At 43.3% G+C, this 19,924-nt stretch overlaps 1 protein-coding gene and 1 long non-coding RNA gene across 2 annotated transcripts in view; both read right to left on the bottom strand.

Annotated features, from left to right (window-relative positions):
* Positions 1–13,830: 13,830 nt before the first annotated feature.
* Positions 13,831–15,096, bottom strand: LOC134757504 (uncharacterized). Its single transcript, XR_010131551.1, has 2 exons — positions 14,341–15,096; positions 13,831–14,234 (listed from the first exon to the last, which is right to left on the bottom strand). It is a non-coding gene; the product is annotated as an uncharacterized lncRNA (long non-coding RNA).
* Positions 15,097–15,242: 146 nt separating this feature from the next.
* LOC101149126 (putative HERC2-like protein 3) overlaps positions 15,243–19,924 on the bottom strand; it is a 35,514-nt gene continuing 30,832 nt past the window's right edge. Inside the window, 4 exon segments of the mRNA XM_055364267.1 lie at positions 15,243–16,389; positions 16,487–16,647; positions 16,795–16,872; positions 17,972–18,110. Coding sequence (XP_055220242.1) covers positions 16,261–16,389; positions 16,487–16,647; positions 16,795–16,872; positions 17,972–18,110 — 507 coding nt within the window. The 3' untranslated portion in view covers positions 15,243–16,260.

Here is a 19,924-nt window from a genome sequence, read left to right as displayed (position 1 = left end):
TCCCGGGGAGATGCAGCCAGGGTCAAGGCCTGGCCCACTCAGGCTGGCAGGGGCCTTCTGAAGGCCAGGAAAGATGGCCCAGGACACTGAAGTTTCAAGCAGCCCATCTGAGCAAAGATCTGTCCAGGTCATACTGAATCTTAGCAGTCCTGCCAATAGGGGGCCTCATCAGTCCTGAGGATATCAGTCACAGAGCCATGGGGCTGGTGGGTGAGGTGGAAGAGCTGCCAACTGCGAATGTGGGAGTCCACTGCCCAGCAGACTGGAGAGAGCCTCCACGGGTGCTGGCCCTAGTGCTGTTAGTCTGTGGGTCTGTCAAGACGAACATGCAGACCTCTGTGACCATGCCCAGCTACCAGAGCCTTATGTCCTTAGTCTGCAGAAGTGTAGGACAGTGGAGACTGGATAGGACTTGAATGGGAGGCCCCCTAAAAAGACAGTGTCATGAGCTTTGGCCTCTCCTCTTCTCTCTGAGTAGAACAAGATGACTACCTCTGTCCTCTTTTCTTGCAGCGCCCAGCATTCCCACTCCCACTGCTCTGTCTCTCCAACCTTGGAAACTTCCCCGGCAGGACAGAGATCAAGCCACTAGAATCTTGGCACAGTTAGATGAGGTACGAGCCAGAAGAGGGCAAGGGCGATGGAGGCATGGGCTGCACTCTACTGGTGCCCCAGACTCAGGCTGCATGCCCAGGCTGCAGTCCACAGGGTACTCGGTGCAGGTCCCTTCACCCCACAGTAACCTGGATCAGCTGCTGTGGCTGCAGATTCTTCCATTTCTTGAGTAACTGGGGGGTGTATCATTTCCAAATCTTTTCAGACAATCCCTGGTGACTCCTGGCAGGGGGTGGTTATCATGGGATCTCCAGAGGGCCCAAGGCCTTGCCCCCAAGCAGAACCCAGCAATCCCTGTGCCCCCCCAGGCACTAAGCATTTGTGGTGGGCCTCTTTCTGGAATCTCACCTTCTCCTCCTGTTCATCCTCCGTCTTCCTCAACCCGGTACTTCTGGCTATCCTCCTTGTCATCACAATGGGACAACTGAGTGCTGGACACTCAGAAACTGCCTTGCAGACCTCGAGTCCTTCCCAGGCCTGGCCAACAGGGTGGGGAAATGGAGAGAAGTCATCTTCTGCCTCCTGAAGGCTGCTAGCATCAGGGCTTGACACACTGAGGCTGGCAGGGGCCTTCTGAAGGCCAGAGGAGATGGCCCAGGACACAAGGCTGAAGCAACCTGTCTGACCCAAAAATCTGCTTATGTCCTCCTGAATTTCAGCAGCCTTCCAAAGGTGGGTGTGATCAGCCCTGGGTATCAGAGATACTGGAGGGCAGCAGCTGCTAGGTGGGGCACGGGCACAATTTCATTTGCAGAAGCTGCACGGAGTGGATAAAGAGAGAGTCCTGTGTGGGAGTCTCCCCTGGTGGATCATAAGGGAGGTGAAGTCTTTGTCATAGCCTCAAGTGCAGCTTGTTAGGATAGCAATTCCAGTGAAGCTGGAACAAGCTGGCACTGCTCAACCAGGCCTCCGAAAACACCATATTTTTTTCCACCAAATCTGGGCCTGGATGGTGATGTGCACACGCACAGAGTCCAGAGGACGAGACCATGGTCAGCGGTGGTGCTGGTGTGTGCCATGAAGGCAGCTGGGGAAGGCCCTCAAGGAGGGAGGAGGAGCCAGCTTCTCCTGTGGGGCCCTGGGCAAGTCATTTCCCTCTTTGAGCCTCTGTTTCCTCATCTGGAAAATCCACGAAGCCTGTTGTGCAGTCCTCAGACGGTCATTGTAAGGTTCAAAGGAGGAAGGAAATTTGAGAGTTTTTGTGCCTCCCTCTTCCTGACAGGGATGATAGTGAGAACAGTGGTGATAGCCACATGCAGCTGAGTCCTCAGGAGGTCCTGTGAGGAAGTTGTTCCCATCACACTTCTCAGATAAGGAAACAGTCTCAGGGAGGCCTGGCTGCATGTCCAAGGTTACACAGGCAGTGAATGTTGGAACTGGGAGTAAATCTAGAATCAGGGCTCACTGGAAGTGGTGGGAGCATTGCACCAGCTGCCTCAGGCAGTTATCCAAGATCTGATGTCAATGGGGCTAGGGAGTAACTCGGTGTGGGAAGCACAGTCTCACTGACCCTGTTTCTGACTCTGCTAGGTAGGGACCTTTTTAGAGAGTCTGGATGGTGCTGCTGCTGCAGGTGAGTAGGCCTGTGGCTGTGGCAGGGAGGGGCTCCAAGGAGTCAAGGACAGGGCTCCTCCCTCCCAGCTGGAGCTCTCCACATCAAGAGACCAGGGTGTCTTCCTCCTCTGGCCCTTCCCTCCTGTGGCCATAGTGCTTGGAATGCCTTCATTAGGGGAACCAGAGAAAGAGCCTTAGAGAGCCGGGTTCAGAGTGGATTTGGAGAAGAGTGAGGGTGGGGGCAACCTTACTTTGTGACTTGTTAAAATCCTACCATAGAATTAACTGGAGGTACTTGGTGTCTTTGGAGGCCAGCTGTGGAAAGAGGAGGGAAAGATTTCTGGTAAGGACTCAGGATCCTTGGCTGCTCCAAGTGGGAGACTTGGGTAGGGATGTCAAGGAGCCATGGGTTGGTGAGAGTTCAAAGGACAGGCCTTGTGGGGGAAGCTAAGAATTGGTGCTCATCACTGCTACCACCTTGATGGTACAGGGTGCTGTGCCCTCTCTCGACACACTTCTCACTGACCTGATGATGCTGGAAATTTCCATAAAGGATTATATGGATGTGTGTGAGACTGGGGCAGGCAGGCAGGGTGGGGACCAGGATCCTGAAGCTTGTGAGGACAGAGTCCTGGACTGAGCCCTGAGATTGCAGCACTCAGCAAACCTCCTTTCCTGAGAGCCTATCAGATGCCCCTGTGAATATGGGTGTCAGGTCCATCTTATCTATGAGTGATGGAGGCTCCAGCAAAGACACCAGTTCCTATTCCTTGAGTGGTGAAGCTACATAACTGAGTCTCAGCCTCTGCCTTAGGTGGTGCTCACTGGAGAAGAGAGAAACTCGGCCCCTCCTAAAACAGGCAGTTCCTAAGTTGTTGAGTACCTTCTTTGTTTCCAAGGACTTCATCATCACAGAGAATCAGGACAAAAAGTCACTGAGACTCAGTGTCCCTTCTGTGGAGCCCAGAACCTGATGCAGTTTCAAGTCCTGTTTTATGCACATGCCCTGAACTTGGCCACCCTGACAGTGGTGCAGCATGGGAAGTAGAGGGGATGAGGGCTAGTCATGGGCCAGAGGCCCTTTCTGAGGGATCTTGGCCATCTACCTTCTAAGAAAATATAAACAACACTAATAAAGGAGAAACATGAGCAGCTGGGACCCTCACTTCAAGGGAGGGTGGGGATGTGACATTCAGAGACCGTACTGAAGAGGATGCTCCTTGGCTCCATCCTCCGCATCTTAGATTTATTGGGAAGGTTTGATACACAGGGAAGGAGGAGATCCATCCCAGTGGAGGGTTTGATTAGGGGAACAGAATCAATGATAAATTCCTAGTGAAGGGACTGTTTATATCCAACTCTGAGAACAGGTTAGGGCTACATGGGATTGGAGGGGAGGGTGGGACCCCTTAAAAGAAAAGTTCCAGAGACTCACCCCCGTCCCATCCCTCCCCCACAATTCCCATTTATCATCTTCACCCAGGACCTGTCAGAATCCTGTCCTTCCTTCTGTCTCCAGATCAAAGTCCTTCAGGAAATGCAACTGCTTCAGTGACAAGAGATAATTGTCATCTTCTCACTGAGAGGAATTCGTGGTTTGGTTCCAGTCCATGAAGTGTGACACAGTCAGAATAAAAGGTGAGGGCTAAGCAGATCAGAAGAGAGTAGGGGAAGACTCTATCTTGCAGCCAGCTCCAGAGAACCTGTGGCCATGACTACCTGGTCAACATTAGGCCCTGCTTTTTGGGGAACCCCAGGCAGGCAGTGGGAAGCCTGAGGTGTGGCTCCTGGTAGCCTCACAGCTGCCAGTATTTCCAGAAACTCCTATTTGTTCTGTCAGCTGAGCCCCCATCCCAGTAGGCCAGCAACACCCTCAAGACCAAGAAGAAGCCATGGTGAATCTCAGGGCCACTGAGTTCCTGGGCTGGCAGGGACAGATTGCCTCAAGGCTCAGTGACATTTGGGCTGAGTATGGGCTTTAGGAATCAGACAGCTGCACTGGGCTCCCGTTACACAGTGTGTATTATTCTTCCTCCTGATTTCTTTACTACATTGTATGATTTCACTCTATGAGGTACTTATGGATGTTCCATTCATAGAAACTCAAAGTAGAAGAGTAGTTCCCAGGGGCCAAAAGAAGGTTAAGGGGGGCTGTTTTGTTTTGTTTTTTTTTAAACAGAAACAGAGATTCAGTTTTGCAAAATGAATAAAATTCCCAATGAATATGGATGATGGTTGCAGAACAATCTGAGCATGATTAATTCGTGTGACCTGCACATTAAAAATTGTTAAAATAGTTAATTTTATGTATACTTTACCACAATGTATAAAAGGACTTTTAAAAATGAACAGACTGCAGATATCTGCAACAGCATAAATGAATACCACAAATATAATCTCGCATTAAAAACTGATGTAAAAGTATCCATACTACATAATTTCATTTGCATTAAATCCAAAAATCAAAACTCATGTTCTGGCTTGCACTAATGATGAAGTAGCTAGTTTAACACTCTCACTGAGAATAATGATGGATCCTGGATAAAATAGTATATATGTGTGTGTATATATATATATATATATGTGTGTATATATATATATGTGTATATATATATATATGTGTGTATATATATATATGTGTATATATATGTATGTGTATATATGTGTGTGTATATATATATATGTGTATATATATATATGTGTGTATATATATATGTGTGTGTATATATATATATGTGTATATATATATGTGTGTATATATATATGTGTATATATATATATACACACACATACACACTGGATAAAATAGTATATATATATATAATTATAAACACTTCTACATATAATAAATATATCAGATATGTGTGTATAAGAAGTGAATGAGCAAGTCCCCTGTGCCCTCCATAGGAGAGACAAGTATTGAAGTTAGAATCCAGCCCAATTAACACTCTCTTTAAAAAATCAGCACTCTTCAAAGGGACAAAACAGAATCCAGAGTCTCTATAACTCTTGTATACAGTCTCTAGTGTACAATTTTCAAATTCATGAGATGCGTAAAGACACATGAAAATGTAATATGTACACAAGATAATAAGGAGGCAGTAGACATCTCCAAGATGTCCAAGATATAATCAGCAGATAAGAATTTGAAGGCAGCTATTAGACATATGCTCATGGAGGCAAAGGAAAATGTTCTCATAAATGAACAGATGTGGAACCTCAGCAAAGACATGAAAAAATAGCCAAATAGAAAAATAAGACACAAAAATAATATTTTTGAGGTTATCTATAGATCAGAAACAGAAGACACAGCATAGGAATTATTCAATCTGAAGATAGAATTAAACAAAAAAAAACCACAGAAGTTTAAGGAAAATGAACAGAGCCTTCAGACCTGAGAGATGACTGAGTCTGAGAAAAGGGGAGAGACAGAAAAAAGTAAATGGGGTACAAATTAAATGGGGTGCTCAGCCCTGGGGGAGAGGAAAGTGGTGTGCGCCTCACGAGGCATGCTGGGAGTTGTAGTCTCTTTATCTGTTCCAGACGGTGGGTTGTGGGGCTGCAGGATGACAATCCCAGATTGAGATGGGGTGGAGGCTGTGTGCAGCCCTGCAGGAACGGGCAGGGCGGTGTAGACCTCTTTACTTACCAAGCTTTGCTGCCCATTGATTCCGTGACAAACCCTTCCCAAGAGGATTCAGGAGAAGATCTTGAGGGGCACTCAGGGTCTTTCCAGAACATCTGTGCCTCCTCCAGCCCCTGGAGCCGCCTGCTTTCCTAAGTAGTTTTGGGAACTGGTCTGAGGTCCCAGACGCTGTCCACTGTGCAGCTGCCCTCCACTCTCTCTAACCACAGTGCAAGTTCAGCTGCCTTTGATAGATATCCACCGCCTGGCCTGGGGATACACAGGTTCAGAGCTTTGCACGGAGTGAGCATGGGCTGTGGCTTCGTGAAAATGACACCCTCCTCAGTGCCTTTTTGAAGAAGTGGGTGTGGAGGCATGAGGGAGGGTTATCATTGGGTTACCAAAGTGCTGCTAAGAGCAGAGTAGAAAACCCCAATTCCCAGCCATGTGTCTGGTGTGACATTTCGCCAACTCATTTAAGTGTGCAGGCTGCCAAATATCTACATAAAGACTATGATAGTTTAGGCATTTTACACTTAAAATCATTGGCCTCATGTCCACTGAAACCTGACTGGCCAGTGTCTCCAAGACAGATGATAACTTGATCCCTCAGGAACAGATGGTGCTCCAGCCTTGTGGGAGTGACATTCAAGGTATAGAGCACTTGAGGGGTCTTTGAAACCTGTCAGTTTTCACATCTCTGCTTTGGGTGAAAAGCTCATCACCCACAGTAGTCAGGGATGTGCCTTTACTTGCTGGGGCTGATCTGTGGAAACTTTATGTCTAGACAATGGAAACATCCAGGAACATTTCTTCTTTCATATAGCCTCTTAATAATTGACGCCTTAAAGTCCTATGTCCTCATGGACAGTTCCTTTGATTCCTGGATAGTACCAACTTTCATGCTGTTTAATCTGTAAAAACCTGAGTGTTAATCTCGATGCAAATAAGACCCTGTTCTTTCTCATTTAAATGCTCGCTTCATTCCTTGTCTAATATTCTGAGTAGGATATCCAGTACTGTGTTGAAAGAAGTAGTGAGAATGAGCACCTTTATCTTATAATAAACCTTAGAAAAAAAAATTCCAACATTCCACCATCGACTATGTTAGCTATGGGCTTGTCCTATAACTAGTAAAAAATGTGTCTCTTTATTGTGAGGTATATCATTTCTATATACAATTTGTTATAAATTTTATTAGGAGTGGATTTTAAATTTTGTCAATGCATTTTTAGGCATGCATAAACATAGTCAAAATTTTTCATCTTTTTGTTGTGTAAATAAGGTGTATGGCATTTACTGATTTCTGCAAGTTAAAATATTCTTGCATCCCAAGAATAAATCCAACTTGACCATAATAAACAATCCTTTTAAAGTGCTTTTGAATCTTATTTGCAACTACTTTGTGGATGATTTTGCATCTATGTTCATCAGGGATATTGGCCTGCAATTTTTTTTTCTTGTAATGTCCATCTCTGGTTTTGGCATCAGGGTAATGCTGGCTTCATAAAATGAGTTTGGAAGTATTCCTCCTTCTTCAATTTCTTCAGATATTTGGTTCTTTTTAAATGTTTCGTAAAATTCAGCAGTAAACTCATCAGATCTAAACCCCTTATTCATTACTGATCTATTCATATTTTCTATTTTTTATGCTTCGGTGTTGGTAGGTTGTACATGTCTATAAATTTATTTATGTCTTTACCTTATCCAATTTTTTGGGAAATAATTTTACATAGGGGTCTATATTCATAGCAGTCATAATATTTTGTATTTCTGTTTTACCAGTTGTAATGTCTTCCCTTTAATTCAGATTTTATTTGAGTATTTTTTCCTGATATAGCTAAAGATATGTCAATTTTATGTTTTCAAAAAAAAACAAGCTCTTACATTTTTCTATATTTTTTGGTTTTTTTAAGTCTCTATTATATTTATTGCTCTTCTGATTCTTCTCTTTAATTTCATCATCTGGTAACTTTGGGATGAGTTCTTTCTTTTCTAGTTCCCTGAGTCGTATCATCATTTATTTATCTGTGATCTGTCTTCTCTTTGGAGAAGGTGTTTACTGTCACTCAGTCTTACTTAGATTGGCACCGATATGCACTATGGTCATTTTGTTTGAGTCCATCAAACTTATGACTCTAAGATTGCACCTTTGACATACTTGTAAGCAGCAGTGCTAAAAGTCCACACAATGAGTAGAGGTTTTATACTGAGAGAATTAACCCCATGTTTTGGGAGGTCCTAATAGCAAATGCTCTTTTTCTATTTTATGACTCATCAGTGCCTGAACCATAAGGCACAAGGAATGTGCACCTCATCATGAGAGGGCTTTTGACAACAGCAAAGGAAGCAGCAGCACAGAAAAGGAAAGTCCACTGTCCTTGCTTGCCTGACAGTAGCATTTGTTAGAGTAACTGAGTGACATGTCTAATTCTCTCCAAAGTGAAAGTCCCTTCTGTTTCTGCAGTTTTATGAAAGACCATCCTTGGGCCTGTCCTGAGAGTTTGCAATAATAAACAATGTTCAGATGACTACTCAGGCATTTAATAGTGATAATCAGGTCAGATGAAGTAACAACAGAGATATAGCCTGACTTTTGGTAATCAGGATGAAAGTGGTGACTTATTAAGGTGCTGTATTTTTACTGCCTTGACAGGCAAGTGTCTTGCGAACTGCCTGCCAAACACAGGCTAAACCTGATGACATATTATACTGGAGCAGAGTCAATTGACCACCTAAGTCTAGGTGATGCGTGTGCTTTAGTGTGGGCAGGGAAGGCAACTCATGATAAAGGCCACAAACTGTTATTTAGACCAAAGCAAAAGTCCACCAGCAACTGGTGGCTCTGACTGAGGTGACTTTTAATGTATCATGAAACCAGTAGGCCAAAAGCAGTTAAAGTTGAGCCAATGTCCTCAACTTTAGTCATGGTTGGGTAATCCAGTTTGTGTTGTGAGTTGTTTGATTAGCCTCCCTTTACCCAATTGGTGAGGGAGAAATTACCACCCTAGGGCTACTGGAATAGTTAAAACCATGGCACCAATCATGGGACAGATGAGATTGACAGCAGTTATTCATTACATGTAATCATGGAAGGAAGAAAGTACTGTAAGGTAAACAGACCCACACAGGCATTGCACTTGGGAGCAGAGAGAACAAACAGGAAGTGTCAGGAGAAGGCTTTGTAGTATTAAGAGGGTGAGATGCTCCTGGTTCCCAAAGGAAGCTGTTATTGGTTGGTCTGAATAATTCTGTGATCTTGGGGAAAACTGAAACATATTATGTTGCCAACTGCTAGGACTACAACAACATGCTACAACAGTGTAACGCTGTAATGTACTATATACTATAATGCTAATTACAGTATGTTCTCACTTTGTTGATAGGTTCGTGGAAACTGACTTTAAGTGAAACAAAATGCTATATATCATAGGGAATGATCTCTTGTTTATATGAATTAACCAATGGTAAAATTGGTTTTATTATATAGTACACTGTTTTACTTAAAGTCACAGTTGCCAAGAATCTATCAATGACGTTAAGTGAGCACTTACTGAACATGTATTTTAGTGATGTGTAATACAAAGTAGCTATATAAAATATACTATATAAAGTATACTATTCATGTACAAAACTACATTTGCTACACATTGCAGTCATGAACCATATAACAATGTTCTAGTATAGCGGGACTGATAAGGAATCAGAGAGACCGAGGGGTTGAGGAGGATATATATTATTTAGGCGCACTGACTCTGTCGGATTAACATCCAAAGGACTGAGCCCTGAACAAAGAGTCGGGTTACCTTTTAAGCATTTTGTGGGGTGCGGGGAGATCTGTGCAGGGGGAAGCATATTACAGAAGTGAGAAACAAAGACAGTTGTTCAACTGAGACACGCATGACATCACTTATTACTTTTCAAGGAAAAACATGTTTTACGACTTGAGTTTATCTGTCTAGTGATCTTGCAAGCTGCACAGCTAGAGAAACAGGGTGTTCACAATGCCTGGGAAAGGGAGAGATAAGGCTCACTAGCCACAGGCAGAAAAACAAGCAGTTAATTTTTAAAGGACTCCAACTCTTTCTCTTCCTCAGGGGGAATTGGGTTTTCTTATATACAGCTGAGTTTTTGCTGACACATTCTTTAATTTCTTTTAATTCCTGTTCCACTAGAAACTGAGAGACCATATATATAACCTTGTTTTGTAATGAGTAAGTATATGTAAACCTACCTTTAAAGGCCAAGGGAGTTGAGAGGTTGAAGATAGAGGCTGACAGATCAAGTTTCTCAGAAAGAAACATTTAAGAGGGACTTATGAATAGAAGCTATATCACAGATGGCTGAAGATGGTGGATCCCTGCAGTGTTACCCCCTAAACCCAGACACTTATCACATGAAAGGAATGTGTAGGACAATGGAAATCACCATATAAATTTGCCTAAGTGTAGGATTTATGCTAAGTATTTGTTAACAATAACATCAAGGTTGTTTTGACTTAAGGGTAGGGCTTACGGAAACAGTAGGTTTCAATATATAACATAGATACTTGAAACCCTTCCAAAAAGCATTAAAGGAAGTACCTATGTCATCATTTTAATTTTTTATTTAGTAATTTAAAATCTTAAAAGTCTTGTTATGTGAACTAATCTTAAGTTTCTCACTAAAAATTAGCATGACTAAGCATGAAAATAATAGTTTTAAGACAGTTTTTCCCCCAGAACCAGTGATTGGATAATAGGATTCAGGCACTGCCCCTTCTGGTTCTGAGTGACAGAATGTGAACCAACTTGTAGCCAAATGAAGACAGAGTGAAACGTTCCTAGTTGCAGCCCTTTCCAGGGAGGACTTCCTCCTTATGCTGAAGCCCAGCCCACTCTGTGAAACACTTGCATTTAACCCTGTATATAAGGTTATTTTTGTTAATAAATTATATATATACATATATGTATATATATTTTGTTTATAAATTATATATATACATATATGTATATATGTTTATAAATTATATATACACGTATATATATTTTGTTTATAAATTATATATATACATATATATGTATATATATATACATATACGTGTGTGTGTGTAATCCCAACACTTTGGTAGGCTGAGGTGAGAGGAGATCTTGAAACCAGGAGCTCAAGACCAGCCAGGGCAACATAGTGTGAGCACCCCACCCCCAGGTTTTCTACAAAAAAAAAAATACATATATATATATATATATATATATTTATACATATGCCAGGCATGGTGTGGTGTGTCTGTGGTCCTAGCTACTTGGGAGACTTAGGTTGGAGGGTCATTTAAGCCTAGGAAATAGAGTCTGCAGTGAGCTGAGATCAGGCCAGTGCACTCCAGCCTGGGTGACAGAGTGAGATCCTCTTTCTCTTTCTCTCCCTCATTCTGTGTGTGTGTTGGGGGGTGGGAGGGTGGAGTGTGTGAGTGTGTGTGTATTATTCAAAACGAAAACAATATAATGATAATTATTTTTATTTTTTTTTGAGACAGAGTCTCACTCTGTCACCCAGGCTGGAGTACAGTGGTGCGATCTCAGCTCACTGCAACCTCTGATCCCAGATTCAAGCAACTCTTCTGCCTCAGCCTCCCAAGTAGCTGGGATTACAGGTGCCCACCACTTTGCCTGGCTAATTTTTGTATTTTTAGTAGAGACATGATTTTGCCATGTTGGCCAGGCTGGTTTCAAAATCCTGAGCTCAAGTGATCCACCCACCTTGGCCTCCCAAAGTGCTGGGATTACAGGCATGAGCCACCATGCCTGACCAATGACAATTATTGTAAATTTTAGATTTTACAATCTTTGTGGTCTCTTGGCTTTTGAGGCAGCCTGAGCTTTGAAAACAGGCAATTCTCTATTGCAGCAATGTGCAATAGAAGTAAAATGTGAGCCACACGTGTCGATTAAAATTTTCTAGCAGCGGCCGGGCGTGGTGGCTCACGCCTGTAATCCCAGCACTTTGGGAGGCCGAGGCGGGCGGATCACGAGGTCAGGAGATCGAGACCATCCTGGCTAACATGGTGAAACCCCGTCTCTACTAAAAATACAAAAAATTAGCCGGGCGTGGTGGCGGGCACCTGTAGTCCCAGCTACTCGGGAGGCTGAGGCAGGAGAATGGCGTGAATCCGGGAGGCGGAGTTTGCAGTGAGCTGAGATTGCGCCACTGCACTCCAGCCTGGGCGACAGAGCCAGACTCCGTCTCAAAAAAAAAAAAAAAAAAAAAAAAAAAAAATTTTCTAGCAGCAACATAAAAAATGAAAAATGAGTGAAATTGATTTTAATAACCTAACCTAATATATCCAAAATATTTTAACAAAAGATCAGAATTAAATTATTAAAGATATATATAATATGTAAATCTTTAAAATACTTTCTTGTATCCACCTGCCTCAGCCTTCCAAAGTGCTGGGATTACAGGCATGCATCACGAGGTCAGGAGATCGAGACCATCCTGGCTAACACGGTGAAACCCTGTCTCTACTAAAAACACAAAAAATTAGCCAGATGTGGTGGCAGGCACCTGTAGTCCCAGCTACTCGGGAGGCTGAGGCGGGAGAATGGTGTGAACCCGGGAGGCGGAGCTTGCAGTGAGCTGAGATCACATGCCACTGCACTCCAGCCTGGGCGACAGAGCGAGACTCCATCTCAAAAAAAAAAAAAAAAAGACAAAAACAGGCAGGAGCCACTGTGCCTGGCCGATCCTTTGACATTTTTTGAAACTTGTGTTTGAGCATATGCCCCACTTAGCATATGACTGGATTTTACGAATATTTTCTGTGTGCATGAAAGAATGTCTTCGATAGTTCTATTAGATATGTATTTGTATAAAATGTATAAAATTTTGGCTAGATGCAGTGGCTCATGCACATAACCCCAGGACTTTGGGAGACTGAGGTGGGTGGATTGCCTGAGGTCAGGAGTTCAAGAGCAGCCTGGCCAACATGGTGAAATCTCACCTCTACTAAAAATACAAAAATTGGCCAGGGGTGGTTGCCGGAGCCTGTAATCCCAGCTACTCAGGAGGCTGATGCAGGAGAATCGCTGGAGCCTGGGAGGTGTCCGTTGCAGTGAGACAGGATCATGCCACTGCACTCCAGCCTGAGCAACAGAATGAGACTCCGTCTCAAAAAAAAAAAAAAAAAAATTAAAATATGTTAAGAACATATAAATCAGAATGAAGATAAATGATGTTAAAGAGAACTAAGGTCTTTGCATTGTTTAGGAGGAGAATATACTAAATAATAATAGATTTAAATGAGTCAAAAATAGATGTGATAGTATCTTCAGTAACTACTAAAACTAAAAATGTATATAACATATACACTCCTTATAGACAGAGTAAGACTCTGTCACAAAAAAATAATAATTAAAAAAATACAAAAGTTAGCTGAGCATGGTGGCACAGGCCTGTAATCCCAGCTACTCAGGAGGCTGAGACAGGAGAATTGCTTGAACCTAGGAGGCGGAGGTTGCAGTGAACCAAGATCACGCCACTGCACTCCAGCCTGGGTGACAGAGTGAGACTCTGTCTTACAAAGAAAAAAGTGATATATGTATACAGTGGAATATTATTCAGCCATTAAAAAGGATGACGTTCTGACACATGCTACAATACGGATGAAGCTTGAAGACATTATGCTAAACACAAAAGGATAAATCTTGCATGGTTCCATCTAGATGAGGTGTCTGGAGTGGTCATATTCATAGAGACCAAAGTTAGATTCAAGGTTACCAGGGTTGGGGCAAGGGGAAGTAGGGCAGTTAAATTGCTTAATGGGTACAGAGTTTCTGATCGGAGTGGCGAAAAGTTTTGGTAAGAGACAGTTGTGATGGTTGTGCAACACTGTACTTAAGGTACTTAATACCCTGAATTATAAACTTAGAAAATGATTAAGTGGCTAATTTTAAGTTATATATATTTTGCCACAATGAAAAATATAATAAAATGTATATAAATTAAAAAACTCACTCTCCATCTAACCAATTCCACATGCCAAGCAACTAAACACTTACTAGTTTCTTGAGATTTTTTTAATGTTTCTTTATGGAAAAACAAGCAAACAAGCCTAATTATTCTAATTCTTCCCCAACACCCCATCCTGTTTTAAAAAGCCAGCCAGTCATCAGCGGGTAGGACCATCACTTCCATTTCACTCTACTCACTCTACAGAATTACCATATACATAGAACCTTAAAATAACAAATTCCAATACACTGTGGTCCACAATAAGTATTTCATTAATATTTGGTGGAAGAGAGAATATAAACATTCTGCCATACCTGGTTCATTTATTCTGCCAAATGTATGCCTGGTATTGTGTTTTCTGGTCTTGAAACACGTTTCACAAAAATCAAAGTCATCACAGTTTCTGCATTTGAATCTGGATCCATTGATAGGAAATATCTGACATCCATCACACCTACTTGTAAAATAGCAACTGAGGTAAGAAAGGTCATTTATTAAACTTAATTCAACAGAAAACCATTCGTCCCAAAGCAAATCTAGCAATCATAAAAATAACTCACGTAACCCCAGGATGAATACTGGGCACCAACACCATTTCTGATAGCAACCCAGTACAGTGAGACTGCTGGTGAAAGTTGTCAATGATATCTTTTCCATTGGCACTGAAAGCTAGGACAGAACAGAAATCACCTGATCCATCTTCCTCTTCACCAATAAAAACCTGAACTTAAAACTGCACCTAGCCATGTCATACTACATTGTAGTTATTTGTTTTTTACAGAGTCTATCTTTCAGAGATAGGTACTAAAATACTTATGGATGAAATAATACATGATGTCAGTGCCTGGTTTCAAAATAATCACAAGAAAGGAGCATGAATAATTTTGGCTGTGAAGTGACAATCGTTAAAGCCAGGTAATGAGCACATGGAGGTTCATTGTAAACTACATTCCTTATTTTTGCATTCGGTTTAAAATAGGACATTTTGGTTTTTAATTACACCAAGTCAACAATTCCATATAATACCTTTGGAATCTCAGGGAATAAAAACCACATTAATAATGTGAAGTCTTCTTTTGTCCTTTGATAAGAGCAACGTGTCACTCAAAACAAAGAAACCAAATTCTTATTTCTAAAATTTGTCGTTTTGATTTGCAAATATTTTAACAATCTCTTAAGCAAAGAAAAATGTTAAAGTAAAATATTAAATAATCCATTTGTTCTTATGTAACATGAGAAGCTCTAGGAACCTCTCACCACTGGGGAACCACCACCAACTGTAGCCATTTTCTAAGTGATTTGATGAAAAGAGAGGCTTCCACAAGGTTCAAACGAACAAACAAACAATCTCTTTATGGCATCAGGAGTTTATAAAACTATACACATACTTATTTCTCATGCAACTGTTAAAACAGACATAGTATACCTTTCAAAGCGTGCCACAGATTTAATTTGGAATCTCAATAGTATCATATTAAATATAATCTGAGAATTGTTTCCAGTTCCTAATTCCCATCATTAGCACATTTCCATTTCTTAAATTCAGTCCTAAATTTTTATACAGCATGAAAAACAGAGCCAGGTGTGGTGGCTCACACCTGTAATTCCAACTCTTTGGGAGGCCGAGGTGGGCAGATCAATAGGTAAGGAGTTCGAGACCAGCCTGGCCAACATGGTGAAACCCCATCTCTACTAAAAATACAAAAATTAGCCAGGCACGGTGGTGGGCACCTGTAATCCCAGCTACTCTGGAGGCTGAGACCGGAGAATTGTTTAAACCCGGGGGCGGAGGTTGCAGTGAGCTGAGATGGCGCCACTGCACTCCAGCCTGGTCATGGGAGGAGAAAGAAAAAGCAGTCCTGACAGTCAGGAGCTGGCCTGTTAATGTCAATGTTAGGCCATTTCACAGAACAACTGACAGGACAAGTTTACAGAACACGAACAATCAGATAAGGCCACTCTGTGACTGATGAATCAGGGTACAACCAAAACCCCTCCTTAACCACATGTGATTAAAGTCAAGTCTAATCCAAACCACAAACAACCACAGAGTCCCCTATCCTGGTGATATGAATGACTGCTTCCTTACCAATCATGACGTTAGCATGGCTCCATTCTTTCTGCCTGCTAGGTAAATTTATTAAGACATCCTGTCTTAGAATTACCCCTGCTTTCTCAACCCCTCCCGCAAATACCCAACATAAACTTCCTTAGTCCTCGCGCACTCCCTCTGATGGAGACACCCATTCCCCAAGGTGTGTGTTCTCCTGCACTGCAATGAGTTAATATTAATAAATCTGATTGTTTCACTGCAGGTAAGTTCCTCTGTGGCCTTTGGCAGAAGGCACTGATGAGCAAAGGAACATGCTATCTCTTTCTTCACGCTTGTTTTCTTTTCTGTGTGCTTGAACAAAAAGAAATACTATGTACACATGCATTAATGAAAAGTTAACATCAGGAATTTTATTACCCATATAATATTACCTTTCACAACCCCCACACTCTGATGAGTCACAGCCCCCATTTGTATTTCGATGTGGTGACAGAGGCTTTGACCCGCACTTTATCACCAATCTTGATGTGAGAAGAAGAATTGGGTGGAGGATAGCCTACAGATTTCAATAACAAATCATTATAATCAGTATTCATTTATGGGAATTCTGTCTCTAAGAAAAAGCAAAAGTACTAAACAAAAAATGTGCTCACCTGTAAGTTCCACATGAATGTACCTAACCCAGTAGGTGCCCCCTTTATGCTGCCAGTCACACTGCACATTGAGATCATGCAATCCATCTCTGTCCAGCTTGATGACTTTGCCAACATCACCTTCACACATTTCTTCGCACGCAGGTCCAGGTCCACTTGTCCTGCGGAAGGAAAGACTCAGTGAGAAGGGCGTGCCCTGCTCAGACTCCCTCCTTGCCAGCAGCAAGCCTCCACCACATGGCGATGAGTAACACTCTGCCCTTCAGGAATCTGCCGACTACACACACTGTCCGTGACGAAGGGCTCACCTTTCCCAGTGTTACACTCGGTTCTTCTGGGTAAGCACCTTCTGCCTCCTGGGTCTTCCTTCCCTGCTCTCCAAGCACCTAACTTGATAGGACACAGGATTCAATGTGTTTAACACAGTTAGAACCATGTTAGCTATTATTAATATGATCAAATGTTCCCCAAGTTGCTGAAGTTTCAGCCGCTTTCACTCTTCTTCTAAGACTCCTCTGAGAGAATCTGTCAGCCCCACTAGCTCTTTAATTGATGAAGATTGCAGCAATGCCCAAGGCTTATCTGATAGCAGAGGCCGCAGAAGCAGCACAGAGAGCATGGGGTGGGAAGGAAGGAGGGCCGCAGGTGTCGCATGGGCACTGGCTGGACTAACTAGCAGACAGGTTCATTCACCATGATGGGAAACGGCAGCTACTAGAGAAAGCCAGCTGAATTTCGGACATGTTGTGATTTGCATGCACTGCACCTCCAACCAGAGATGTGAATGGGAGAGCCAGAGTTGAAAGTGCTTACATCATAAATGCTGAAGCAGCAATCATAGGTCTGTGGGAGCAAGAGGGGAGAAAACGTAGGTCTGTGGAAGCAAGAGGAGAGAAAACTCAAGAAGAGTGGGCAGAATACGCCATAGTTATGGGTGAAGCCACATGGACCTCCAGGACATAAAGAACGAGCAGAGAGAAGAGCTCCCTAGAAACATGGAAAGAAACTCAGAAGAGCTGCATTCTAGACCCAAAGGAAGGCAAAGCCAAGCAAGGCTACAGTCTCAGCCACCCTGAATGCCACAGGCAAGCCACGTGCTTCCGGGACAGAGGCCCCTGGATTCAGCAGGGAACAGACCATGAGCCATGGTCCAACAGGGTGACTGGGCCACAAGGCCCTGGGATGTAGGGGAGGAGGGAAGAGGTGAACACAGACTTCTCTTCTGGGATAAAGTGTGACACTGAGAAGAGGGTGTGAGCCATGGGGTTCTTCAAGTGTGGCTCTGAACACGGCGACAAAGGCTGACTCGAAAACACTCGTTACCATGAATACAGGGTTATATTCCCTACTGCAACTCAACAAATGGTGAGCCCACGTGAACCCCAGGACTTTAGCACGTCCATGAACTCACTCATAAAAGAACACTGTACAAACAACACAAGTTTAAGACGGCAGCTATTTCATCAAGAAGCACCATGTACTGACCTGCAAAGGCCTGTTTAGTTGATTTATTTATTTTGTGCTTTTCTAACTTGCTTCCAGCGAGGTTCACCAACTGAGCCCAGACAGACAGCATGGGCTCTGTGAAGGGCAGGTTGTTCACATTAAAGGCCACGGCAGGGAGCTGGAGAGGACACAGAAGCTGTCAGCGTGTGGCCAATATGACTAACAAATGAAACGTTCTGAAAGTCATCAAAACCATGGGCTTAATCCTGAAATGCCACACATACCCCTAAGCCTTTTTATAGCTGAAAATAATCATTTTTTAAAATGACATTAAAGGCAAGATAGAGACTTACACATATAATAAGTATAATCTATGTTAATTTGTCTTTACAAACCTGTCAACAATAATTACATCAGTGTGGTGGTTACTATCTTCTCAGGTATTTTCTATATACGTCAAGTTTTCCACAACATGTACATATTTCTATAATAATAAAAAACATTACTTTACAGAAAATATAGTCAGTCCGGGCAAGGTGGCTCACAACTGTAATCCCAGCACTTTGGGAGGCCGAGGCGGGTGGATCACCTGAGGTCAGGAGTTTGAGACCAGCCCGGCCAACATAGTGAAACCCCATCTCTACTAAAAATACAAAATTAGCCAGGCGTGGTGGCACACACCATAATCCCAGCTACTCAGGAGGCTGAGGCAGGAGAATCGCTTGAACCCGGGAGGCAAAGGTTGCAGAGGGCCGACAAGATCATGCAATTGCACTCCAGCCTGGGTGACAAGAGCAAGATTCCATTTCAAAAAAAAAGGAAAAGAATATATAGTAAGATTGCACTTGGGCTACATGAAAATAATGTAAATGACTCCTTCTCCCTGTGCATCCTTGATTCATAGGTTAAGATGACAGTAGCTGCTACATTAAGTCACGTCACTCAAAACAACTGAGCATTTTCTACATGAAGAAAGGCTGTTTATTTAAATGTGTTTAAACATGTTTAAGTTTTTTTAAGGGGGGAGGAGCCAAGATGGCCGAATAGGAACAGCTCCGGTCTACAGCTCCCAGCGTGAGCGACGCAGAAGATGGGTGATTTCTGCATTTCCATCTGAGGTACCGGGTTCATCTCACTAGGGAGTGCCAGACAGTGGGCGCAGGTCAGTGGGTGCGCGCACCGTGCGCGAGCCGAAGCAGGGCGAGGCATTGCCTCACTCGGGAAGTGCAAGGGGTCAGAGAGTTCCCTTTCCTAGTCAAAGAAAGGGGTGACGGACCGCACCTGGAAAATCAGGCCACTCCCACCCCAATACTGCGCTTTTCCGACAGGCTTAAAAAACGGCACACCACAAGATTATATCCCGCACCTGGCTTGGAGGGTCCTACGACCACAGAGTCTCATTGATTGCTAGCACAGCAGTCTGAGATCAAACTGCAAGGCAGCAGCGAGGCTGCGGGAGGGGCGCCCGCCATTGCCCAGGCTTGCTTCGGTAAACAAAGCAGCCAGAAAGCTCCAACTGGGTGGAGCCCACTACAGCTCAAGGAGGCCTGCCTGCCTCTGTAGGCTCCACCTCTGGGGGCAGGGCACAGACAAACAAAAAGACAGCAGTAACCTCTGCAGACTTAAATGTCCCTGTCTGACAGCTTTGAAGAGAGCAGTGGTTCTCCCAGCATGCAGCTGGAGATCTGAGAAGGGGCAGACTGCCTCCTCAAGTGGGTGCCTGACCCCTGACCCCCGAGCAGCCTAACTGGGAGGCACCCCCAAACCGGGGCACACTGACACCTCACATGGCAGGGTACTCCAACAGACCTGCAGCTGAGGGTCCTGTCTCTTAGAAGGAAAACTAACAAACAGAAAGGACATCCACACCAAAAACACATCTGTACATCACCATCATCAAAGACCAAAAGTAGATAAAACCACAAAGATGGGGAAAAAACAGAACAGAAAAACTGGAAACTCTAAAAAGCAGAGCGCCTCTCCTCCTCCAAA

Source organism: Gorilla gorilla, chromosome 18, assembly GCF_029281585.2.
Source record: "Gorilla gorilla gorilla isolate KB3781 chromosome 18, NHGRI_mGorGor1-v2.1_pri, whole genome shotgun sequence".
Classification (NCBI taxonomy): Eukaryota; Metazoa; Chordata; class Mammalia; order Primates; family Hominidae; genus Gorilla; species Gorilla gorilla.
Note: the sequence above shows the minus strand (reverse complement) of the source record. Positions and strands in the feature narration are given on the sequence as shown.